At 37.3% G+C, this 12185-nt stretch overlaps 1 protein-coding gene and 1 long non-coding RNA gene across 2 annotated transcripts in view; both read right to left on the bottom strand.

Moving 5' to 3' along the window:
• Positions 1 to 1045: 1045 nt before the first annotated feature.
• On the bottom strand, positions 1046 to 2180 carry LOC128501822 (uncharacterized). The gene is made up of 2 exons (XR_008355062.1): positions 2138 to 2180; positions 1046 to 2078 (listed from the first exon to the last, which is right to left on the bottom strand). It is a non-coding gene; the product is annotated as an uncharacterized LOC128501822 (long non-coding RNA).
• An 809-nt stretch (positions 2181 to 2989) lies between these two features.
• Positions 2990 to 12185, bottom strand: part of SNX29 (sorting nexin 29) — a 161528-nt gene continuing 152332 nt past the window's right edge. The window contains exon 21 of the mRNA XM_053471455.1: positions 2990 to 3573. Within this exon, the coding sequence (XP_053327430.1) occupies positions 3444 to 3573 (130 nt within the window). The 3' untranslated portion in view covers positions 2990 to 3443. The remainder of the gene's footprint in view (positions 3574 to 12185) is intronic.

The following is a 12185-nucleotide window of genomic DNA, read 5'->3' on the forward strand; positions in this document are numbered from 1 at the left end:
AGCAATGGCGAGAGAGACTAATTAACAAAGACCCGTGTCGCAGGCAGATGTTGTGACAGATAGCAACATATGATCTGGCAAAAACCATATGACCCAGCGGCAATGATTTCCCCATCCAAGATCAATGCCAAGACATAGGAAGCAAGCGCATTAGGATAATTGCTTACACTGCTCTCAAGTCAACACTGTCAGTTTGGCTTTTTATTGAGGTTACTTCAAATAAGCATTTTTAAAAATCTATATAGAAATAACATAATAAGAGTGTTATGCTGTATGCGAAACTAAAAAATATTATTCTGTGGCTATAACCCTGTGATTCGTCTTATGTGTGTAACAGACTGCAAACTAAAATTAATGGGGTGAACCATAAAGCTCAGTAGAATTTGACGGTACATAAAAAGCATTAATGCTTCCCTGGTATAAAAACCCCAAACCTTACTTGGTCCCTGGTTTTGTCTTATATTCAGGATAGCCGTATCTGTATGATCTTATTTTATGACCTTGCTTTTGTTAAGCTTTTAAACGGAACTTAATGACTTGTATCCTATCTATAGCAACATACCAATTAAAAACTGCAACACCATCACCAGATCCATGGGTGGACAATGGATATTGCAATCACAATTTTGTTTCCTAGAATCAAGATTGTAAATCTCAGTATTCAGCACACAATTGTTTTATTTAAAAAAACACATTGGGAATGTCAGGTTTACAAAGTGTAAATTGCATATTCTAAGTATACATTTTAAACTGAAGTTAGTAAAGAATTTTCATGCCACAAATAGATTCTAACCATCATTATTAAGCAGAAGGACAATAAGAAATTCATTATTTCCCATGATTTCAAGATCTAAGGCACTTGCTACTACTTTCATAATGGTGATGAGGTTAATGGATGGAATCTTCAGACTGAAAACACTACCTGACGTCGCCGTTTAACTTCAGAGAAACTCTTACTTTTTAGAAAGAAAACATTTTTTCCTCTGCGGATGTAAATTACAGTAATTACGACAATCATTTCCCAAATAAAGCATCACTCAGAGGATTTCATTGAAAATTCTGTATATTTTAGTAAATAATAGGCACATTAGACAATACATTTAGGTTATTTATATAAGCACCTACATCTTTCCAAGATGCCATTCAAATATTTGAACAGATTTATTCACTTCCATACAAAGGTATTTCTACAGATTTTAAAAACAAACAGTATCCGAAAAACACTTGTTTTCTTGTCCTGAAATTCATTTTAACTTAGCATATGCATTAAGATATAAAACAAATATACATGTTATATAGTTGGAGCATATTCCTGGTAAGTAAAATCAGTAAAAACCCATCAGTGCACTTATATTGAAGAGAAGACAAAAGATAGAAACTATGGCAGTCCTTGCAATAATACATAAAGCCAACTGAGGACATCATTTATTTTTGAATCTAGAACATTAAAACTGTTTAATTTTATGAGTTTTGTTTGAGCTATAGCTCGCAATATTTTATTCCACATTCTGAGACAATGTGTTCAGTCCTGTGGATGTGCATGCTGCTTTCCAATATGCAGTTTGTAACCATCATTCCCCATATATAGCATGAAATGATAAAGAACTGGGTGAAATACAATTTTATTGACGGCAATCAAAGTGAGTTTCCAAATTAAAAGAATAATACTGTGCAACTATTTTTTAATAAATTGTTATATTACAATATTTTTACATTTATATTAACAGTATAAGAGAAAAGTAGGTCCTAGTCATGTGCTATTAGGATCTGCGCGGTGTTATGGTATTTACAGTTGTCTATAAGAATAGCAGAATCCCACTTAGTAACGGTCATTAAACTGATCCACAAAGCCAACTTATAGCCCAAGAGTTTGTTATTATTCCATAGGTTAGCAGCTGCTTGCCCATATTATTACACAGATAATGAGCCATGTACGGAAGCCACCGCAGGTGACTGTGTCCATGTTTAAGTATGTTGTCGGAGGCTCTAGTCTTACAAACTCAATCAGGGTTTGAGGACAAAGTAGTATTTATACATATTATCAAACACAATTATCCAATAATGAAAAAAAATAGTGACTTATTTCAAGTTGTGAACCTTAGCTATACAGTTCTTTTTCCAATATTTTTATAAATACCAAAACGTGATTATTTCACCAGTGAAGGGAACTATACTATCTTACTGATTTATATATGTTTTTTACAGGCCCATTCATGGTGTTCTTGGAGCAGAAGCTCACTAGGGTTGGCCCTTTATCATATAAAGTGAAGTTAGTTGAATGAAACTGAACACCCGCAGTGCAATCGTATATTTTTTTGGTTGTTGTCTGGATAATCGTATTTTCCACTACGCAGTTTACATGGCAGTACAACAGCTCACCTTGCTTGTCTAAGACTCAAACGCTTACACTTTTCATAAACAAACATCACACGTTACTTTTAATACCAAAATCACACACAAATTACCTTATTACAATCATGTCCGTAGTAAAAATAGACAGAATTACAGTGCAACCACTCACTGTGACCGGTTATCTCACACACACACACACACACACACACACACACACACACACACACACACACACACACACACACACACACACACACACACACACACACACACACACACTTACTCTGTCTGCTCTACAAACACGTATCTTTATTGTTTACAACATACTAAGACGTGAATAATACTATCACAAAACTCACCCAACCATTATGATCCCCCACCTCAAGTACAATCGTATCCTTACTTTTTGTATAATTAAACACCAAACTGAATATATGTGATTTATTCAGATAGCAGGTGATATATCGTATACATCTCTAATATCTTAATAAGATTACATACATTAAGACCCTTTGTAAAGGGGTATAAGGTGCTTAAAAGGTGTGTTTTCGCTTGCTACTCTTGGACTACGCCTCCTATCATCTGCAGCTAAATGAAAGATTAGAGATGCAGTTTTCTGGTCTGCATTTTTGCTTTATCGCCAGAGATTATGTCCTGTGACAGCATATATTTCCCAAAATACAGACTGACAGTCTCACCACAGAGACATCCAACAGGACCGCCTCGAATTTAATATCTAATAATTATTGCAAAAACATGATATAGTAATTACCCCAACGGTAAAATATATTAAAGTCTGTAAGCGGTTCTTCTGGTAGATGTCTGAAAAGTGATAGTGAATATTCTAAGCATATCCCAATCTTTCGCTTAAGGTTGGTCGTTGGTGTGCTTGTTAAAGCGGAACACATACATAGTGTGGATTATTGCAGAAGCAACATAAAGGACATGATTACTTGACGTATTTGAAGTAGATCCATGGATTCTTTAAGAGCTGAGATGTCACAACAACATTGACGCATTCAAAGGGTTTGAGTCATTATGTTCTATGCAGTCCTCTTTCCTCCAAGACTGATGTTAGCAAGGAAAAAAGGTCAAAGGTCTCCACTCTGAGGCTCAAGATTCCGTGACTCTCTTGGGTGATTGCGAGATAATTTCGGGAAACGTGAAGCCACTTTTGATCGACTGCTTTTTCCAAGCTGTTCTCCAGTGCTTTGAGTGTCACTAAAAGAGAGGGAGAGGAGAGGGAATAAATAGGTAATAGGTGCAAATTACTCACAAAGTGATTGCAACAAAGGTTAGAGTATTTTCCACCATGGATATGTCACTGCTGTACAGAGGTAATCATCAGTGTTCTCGATACATGCCAGATTATATGAAGTGTGTCAACCACGTGATTATTAGCGCATGGAAATGCAGTAATCTCGGGGGGAATAAAACGTACTATGTGTGGAAGTTTAAAAAGAACAATGTTCAACTGTAAGACCTTAACGTGACATAAATACAAACCATAAAGGATTTGCGAATAAAGGCTGGTTTCTGCCGTGCTCCTTAACGTTCTAGTGTCAGATACACTGACAGTGAGATTTGGAGCGACTCTGAGACACCACAACAACAAAGGGGTTAAAGCAGATGATCCGCTAGTGCCTCAGGCAATGGCCTTCAATACAAACCCTGTCAATGCCTGAAACTTGTTTTACACAAGCGGAACAGGGAGAGAGTGAACTGAATCAACGCTCTAGTTACTTAGTTCTTCTAATTAAGAAGGTTTCATTAAATGATAAAGTACATTAGCAATACATCCCTGCTGGGCACTCTTCGCTTACTCAAAGTCTGATCCTTACATGAATGGCTTCTTTTTTTATACTGGCTGCAAAACAAACCATCCCAAGCTCACAGTTCATACTGACACAACTGACACAGTAAATAAAAAATACATACACATTTTGATTTTTAGATTGTAAGCTCATGGGCCCTCACATAGGAAATGATTTGCTAACTCACACGGGCTACAATGAACAGTGGCTAATAACAATGAAAGTCTCGCCGGTGAGAGGAATTTCTTGACCTCTCCCTATGTTATTTGATGAAGCCTCCACTTTATTTAAGAAGGACCTTGCTAGTGCATTGGGAACGTTTACTCACTGGCTCCTGAAGAGATATGCCACAGGTAGTTCACCAGCTGTTGTTGGTGCTTAGAATTTTAATATACACCTGCTTCCCAAGAACTACCTTTGGTGAATAAACCCTATTGCATAGAATTTAATGCATATCGCTCATTACAGATATGGAATTATACGAGTCCCTCTGCAGGACCCAGATCCGTCTGTTCTCTTTTTCTAGGTTATCACAAAAGATCTACAGCTACAGTATATATATATATTAATCCCGGGGTAAACAGCTGGAACTCTGCTAATAAATCAGGTTAGGAGCACAAGTTTAAGCGACGCTCCAAGGCAATTAGAATCCAGTATGTTCTTGATGCCAATGGTAACAGAACAGTTTGCATCCTACTGTACCCACGTTCCTGTGCACCCCAACCACCACATCAATGATAGACACATCATCATCTAGTCTCCAGATCCTCTACTTTATTACATAGACAGGAGAGAGCTGGCTGAGCTGATTAAACGTAAGGGAATGCGTAACTTAGCTCTGGGTCCATACAGGTTTTTTTGTTTTAAATGTAATTTTTATTGACATAAATACAGTAATGACTAATTACCTCCTAATCAGCTAGAGAAATGTTCCAAAGTAAGGAATAGACAGGACATCTAAAATCCATACAATTTGAAATGCACAAGGCAGGTAAGTATACTTACAATGAGTATAGACTTGATACAAATTCAATACGTTGATACAGCAGAGTATGTCAATGTAAAATAAAGAAAAACAAGACTGTTTAAACCACAGAAACAATCAATCAACCACGGGAATAACGCTATGTAGCAAACATGGGTCAGAGCACTGGTATAGAAGGGTCATTTATCCACATTTCTAGGGAGTTTCCCCACAGCTTTTCTTTAACCTGTAGCATAAAACTTTTTTCAGATGCGTGAATCCCTCATCTTCACTCATTAGAGAAGTGCAGTGATCATTACCTTGTCTAAACCAGGTGAACCCCAAACCACTTCAGACCGATTTCATTGCTCATCTGCAACATCAACATCTATCCAGGCCCATAGACCGGGCTCTCTCCTACATGGCCTATTACACCCAGATCAGGCGGGATTTGTCTTGGGAATTACACTCAGAAACTCATTAATGTCATAATTGATTCCAACAGAAAACCAGAAATCATATTGTTTTCAGGTTTTGCAATATACGAGGAATCTTTTGTGTTGTATTCTTTGTACTGAGGCACGATCGATACCATAATATTTTTTTATAGTTTAGTAAATAAATCAGTTTAAGTGAATACAATGCTTTTTTGTTGTATAAAGTGCCTGAAATTCCCACACATGCATAACTGAACTTTTGTGTTGATTTTAAGGAGGACCTTGTAACATGCGACACTTGAATGCACATGTTAGCTGAGCAGTCCCTTTCAGTGGAGACGTTTGCATTGATATATGTGTGGAGCGATTCTGCGGAGTCCCCCATGCATTTTCCTCTTTCCCTACCCAACCCCTTGCCTTGAAGGTGATGCATTTGCTCAAACACATCTTCTTGCCAGTGTGGACACAAGTGGTACTCTCCGCCAGCTCTGGCGTGTTCCATGTGTGGAACTCAGATATTTAGGGGTGCTTCTTATGTCTCTAATATGTTCTGTATATCTTTTATTTAAAGGGCACCAGTTTCTGTTTTCATATATTGACTGAAGACATATACGTTGGAGGATTACTGCACACACCAAATACCAGTTTGCTATTTTGTGAACAGCATTGATTGAAATCATGTGTTTTACTCAAATTTTATACATTTGTATTCATATTCGGTAAAACACAGCAATTTATGGAATCAGGAATAATTTGGTGAGAGTAAGTAATGATGTGAATTAGATAAATGCATTTGAAAGCAAAAAGAGCAATTTATAGTCATGCCACAAAAATGAGCTGGATCTGAGTACATGACAGCCGGCAAAAATTAACATTATCCATCTGTGCGATGAGACTGGATAGTTTTGCATTTAATAAATATGTATTTAGGCTTTAACGTATAACTGAATTTGGAATATAATGATTTATGGTCAAACCGGCATTTTATTAAAGAAGAATCATAGACTACGGATGTAAATGTATTGAGTTTTATTGCTATAAACTGAGTCAAGACTTCATACTATGTGCTGAAAGCTACATGTATGTCATATAACAGCTCAATGAGCTTTAAAGGAATCGTTTAGCTATAAAAGCTAATGAAGGCTCCTATTAGTGAGAATGGACCCACTGGCATATAATAGACCCCAGCATACATTTTAAATCATAGAGAACATATTAACTACTCATTTTATTATGTCATTTATTGTATATGTTTTATGAAAACCTTACTTAAATGTTGATGATTTACTTTGTTTAGTAAATTGGTACCTTTTATTTATTAATACCTTCGTAGAAAACAACAAACTGATAGGAGGTGGGTGTTGCCGTGTCATAGGGCTTAATATAAGACAATAATGATTAGATTAACAGCAATGTTCAACATACACCACAGCAAATGTAAGTAAAGACATTTCTAGGTTGTTATAGCCCATTATTGGTACAGGGCTGGCTTAAGGAATGTTTGGAGAGATGGAAAACAATGTAACCTCATTGTATTTTTTATGCATTATCTGGCAGAAATTGTTTTTTTGGGGGGTGAATACTTTTGCAAGGCATTGTAGGTGGGAGGAAGGGAGATAACTTGACAGTTCATAGGCGTCTCTAAAGAAATGGATGTTGAGGGATTTTTTGACCAACTGAAGACAGAGCAAGAGGGATTCGCCAGAGAGGAGCAATCCAGAGGATAGGGGCAGCCATTGAGAAATCTTGTAGGCATGCATGAGAACTAGAAATCAGAGCAGAGGACAGAGAAAAATCATCGGATAGGAGGAGAGAACGGGTAGGAGTGCATTTAGGATATCGATTGATGGTCCACATTGTTTAGGGCAACTGCTTGGTAGGCCTAATGAGCAGAGATCCACATTAATTCAACAATTTATTAAAAAATACATGAAACAGTGCTAACCAGACTGCCTTTAATTACAAGAATCACGTACACGTATGTATATAGAGATGGGAGTTGGGGCATTGTCACCGATACTTTCAATGATGGGTGGATGGCACAGTGATGGTACATTCATTTCTGTCTCTGGAGATGTTAATGACAATGTATCCAGCTGAACTTGTACGATTAACCTCTGTTCTTTCTTCTTAACCCCACATTGTATTCTCCATGCATGCCAGGGAACCGCAGAATCCATGCTGTGAGCCTGCTTCTTCACCAAGTAATTGTTGTTTTGATTTCTAAGAATTTCTGTTCGGGCGTACAGCCTTAAATACAAATCCATGTAAATTGATTTTCTCATAATGTGTGTTTTTTTGCTCCTCTTTTACTAGTAGTTAATCTTCAGAATGCATTTTAACTGCTCATTTTATCTGTTCTTGTACAAGCTGATGCTTAGAAGATGTTTCAGAGAAGCGCCGATGTAATCACTTGTATAATTGCAGACCTATCCCTCAATTCCCACTATGTTTCTAGAGGGTAGCAACACAGTTACATCGATGCTTTAATTTCTGCTGGATTTGCACTTACTAGCAGAATTTATGTAGTGCAAATTTATGTAGATTGTAAGATCACAAAAGCTGGGACCTCTTCTCTTCCGGTGCCAGCCTGTCTTATGTGTATTCACATTATGGTTATTTTTTATATTGTCAGTTTCAATGTTAATCTGTTATTATTCCCTTCTACTACAATATGGCTATTATTGGTTGGATGTAATGGAGGCAAAGAACAAGAGATAACAAGAGGTAGTGTCCTTGATCAGGCATAGGGCATCACCCTAGATAATATTGCATTTATTTAGAGAGTGTCAGCAGATTCCATAGTGTTATTATAATAGCGGGACAGTAAAGATTAATAACATTCAAATTCACAATATACAGCTTGGTACAACAAGATTAACAGGTATGTACTAAAACAAAATTACTAAACACTGAGAGACTTAAAAAAGGAAAGGAGATATTGCAGTATTACGTTACAAAGAGTAGAATACAAAGTTACCAATGACATTAACACACTTTTACACATATTGGTACAGAAGAAGCTTACAATGTATTAGAAGAAGGAGAGGGAATGAAACATAAGGAGACAAAAGGGGTCATGTAGAGAAGTCAGTGGCCTGGAGATAAATTGTGTGCCTCGCTAAGTCAGTGAATTTGGGCTGTTGAGTAGATCATAGGAACTTGTGAAGAACCTATGTCTGATCTTCACTGTTATTATTATTATATTTATTTGTACCCTGTTTGAATGTGGCTGCAGCTCCAGCCTTCAAAGAGACGATCCTATAATCTGGCTGGGGCTCTTAATCAGCCAGCACAGCCCTGTCTGCCCAGACGGCACCAGCACTACAGGGGGGATAACACAGGTGGGGGAACCCATTGTATCCCTTAATTCCCTCACCTGATACATACCCTGTATACCGATGGGATTTGTGAGGGGATGTGGCTGATGGGATTTGCGATGGGATGTGGCTGATAGGATTGGGGGTTGGGTTCGGTGCACAGTGAATGGAGATTGTATATAAGTTCTGTGTGTTTGTAATAAAGGGAGTTCTGTTTTTAACCTCCAAGCATGAAGTCCTGTCTCATGATTGAGGGAAGTGCTGGTCTGTGACTGCTTTCTTCGGACAGCCACAGCGTGTCCGCTTACTGGGAGAGGGAAGGAGCTGACGGGCGGATGTGTCCAGTCTGGGGCACAGGACGATCCGTCACAGAACTCTTAACAGTGATGGAGATATAAGGAACTGGGTATAGAGGAGACCAGGGGAAAGTTTTGAAAATTTCAGCTTCAGGTAGTGGGACGCCATTCAGAATGCTATTCAGAGAGTTGGCAAAGTGAGTTAAAGAAAAGGGAAAGAGATCGGGAAAGGAAATGTAAATTAGCGTTTCCTCAGAACAGAATTGGTACTGGAACCCAAATTCCAAGTGATGTGGTAGCTAGAGAAGAGTGTAAGCCCCAGAACTGAACCCCAAGGAACACCAAAGAAGAGCAATGGAGAACACAGACAAGTGCAAGCGAAGCAGATGCTAAACGTACGCCAGGAGAGAGCTGTGTCACGGATGCTTTAAGGACTTGCAGGAGATTAAGGTGGTTAACCGTGTCAAAGGCTGTGGAGAGGTAGTAAGAAGTCATCACCTTTTATTTTACAGGCGAGGGGATCATTAGTAATTTTGGTGAGGATTGTCTCAGTAGAGTGTTGATCCTTGTTCATGGTCTAGATATCAGTCCTCTACAGAACTTGGCTGACATTAAACAAGTGGGGCTTTAAGTGTCAGAATATGAACTTCGTGTAATACTCAGAGTAATGACTCAGTGTAAGAGCATAGATTGTTACTAGTGCTTAAGAGATTAATAGTTTGGTTTATATTTTTGGTTGAAAAAGAAAGAATAGGAAAAGCTATGTCTAAAGCTAGCTATAAAACCAAATGTAATATCAGACTCAGCTGACAACTTTTACTGCCATTTATTTCTATTGCTGGTAGAAAGAGTCGTTTGATCAGTGAGCCCAACAGTGGTTACAAGTACAATTACCCATACAAAGTCTAATCCAATAAATTTGTCTTTGTCTCAAGAAGTTAGGAATCCTATTAAAACGAACATCAATCACGGCGCATCTGCTTTAAGAAATGTTAAGATCTGCTTTCAGTAACAGACAACAGCGGTTTTTACAAATGATTCATAAGCTGTATAACAATATATACATATGTCCTGTGTCTGATTAAAGCTTAGGGTACAGAGGTTAACTTCAAGCTGATGCGTGGAGCCGGTAACCCTTTATAAGTAAGTCTCGAGTAAAACAGAGAGGAGTATGAATTCTGGCATGGGATTCCAGCTGGAAATTTCCAAATTAGAAAATCTCACCGAGTAAAATTGGATTGGAGCACAAGGTTCAGAAGCGTTGGCATGACAGATGAGGGCATTGCTAAAAACCTGCACGGAACTGGGTTTGTAATTCAGTCAATACTAATTTTCTATTAGTCGGCTTCATGACAAAGAGGTCTGAGACATCCGCTAGAAACCTTTTACCCCTTAGGGATGATGGTTTTTTTTATATTTATACATTTACAGTACCCACCAAAACCAATATTAATTGTGTTTCAGGGCTTTCCTTTGACATAATTCCTGTATACATACATACACATCTACAATATATAGTATGACAAATGATAAGTATAAACATAAATCCTTATTAATCCTCAAATATATTAAAGAGTCAGTCTAGTCCCCCAATTTATTATATTATTTTAATACATAATAGAAACAGTTTTACACTGAGTGCAAATTGGTGCAGGCATTCTTGACGTTTTGAAGTTAGAAAATTAAACGTCTGTTTCATTTTCCTCGTCACTCGGAAGCATACTTTAGTACGCTTTCTGTAAATGCACAGTGCTGCTCCCATTAAAACCATTAAATGGTACGAATCTCGCCCCATATCTCAACCCGTAAACAAAATGGCAGAACATCAGGCTACTGCATCTGTAACATTCACATTTCATTTTCAATACAATAAGGCAAATACCAATCAGATACCTATTATGAGAATAAGCCGAACGCCCCTATCTGATATGCCAGAGGTTGGCATGCAAATAACAGTAATCCAATCCTACCAGCTGTTTGTATGATCATATCAGTTCCTCCCTGGTCATACAGTGTCTGTCTTTGAATTCAGATTTTCTTCCTGCAGCGATACCGAAACATACATTACTCTACAGCGGTGTGCTGAAACGGTCTAGATTGTGAGCTTAGATATTTAGTACATTAACCTTATGGATGTCACAAAAAAAAGATCAAGAAACCTAAACGTATAAATTAATGTAATAATAGGCATTTTGTATTGATAAAAGGAAAATCCAATGTTTAACATAGTAAATAAATACAGACACACCGCACTGGCTGCATTCTAGATTTGATAAAGAAAATAAATACACTATAATGTTTGGGCAATCATTATACTCTGGGTATATGCACTGGGACAATCACTAAAAGCTATTACTTGGTATTGCGTATTTGCTGAAATACAGTTTCTTACTAATTTTTTGTACATTTACGGATTTTACACTAAAAGAATCATATTAAGAAGGCTTTTTGTGTTATAGTCTTTGGATTATAATTGGCTGCCTGCAGGTACAGGCTTCGAGTTTTGTTAAAGAAAACCAATTTCTGCCAACATAGATTTAAGAAAGGATTTATGGAGGAAAGGAAAAATTGGTAAGATTTTGAACAGGAGCCATGCTACAAATTGTATAGGTTACAGTAAGCATTTGCGAAATGTTTTATATTGCAATTGAAATGTTTTTATTTAGTGGAATTGCATTATGTCTGTACATTCTTCCGAACACACTCATCTAGCCCCATTATCAGTATACAACCTCCCTTTAATCCTTAATTCACACATTATTCATGAATAACACAGATCCAACCTCTGTGTTAGATTTCTAGTCCAACATCTGCACCAAATTATGCAAGATATATTTGTAAATCATATGCGAACATATTTTGGTCTATGATTACTGCCTTGTGATAAAGATACGTGAATATTACATGTTTCCTGGTAAAGAAAATATGTTACCAACAGAAAATGTAGATATCGCTTCCACCACTCTATCTTTGTGGTTTTTTTCCTAAAACATAGTGGAACC

The sequence above is a fragment of the Spea bombifrons genome, chromosome 7, assembly GCF_027358695.1.
Source record: "Spea bombifrons isolate aSpeBom1 chromosome 7, aSpeBom1.2.pri, whole genome shotgun sequence".
Classification (NCBI taxonomy): Eukaryota; Metazoa; Chordata; class Amphibia; order Anura; family Pelobatidae; genus Spea; species Spea bombifrons.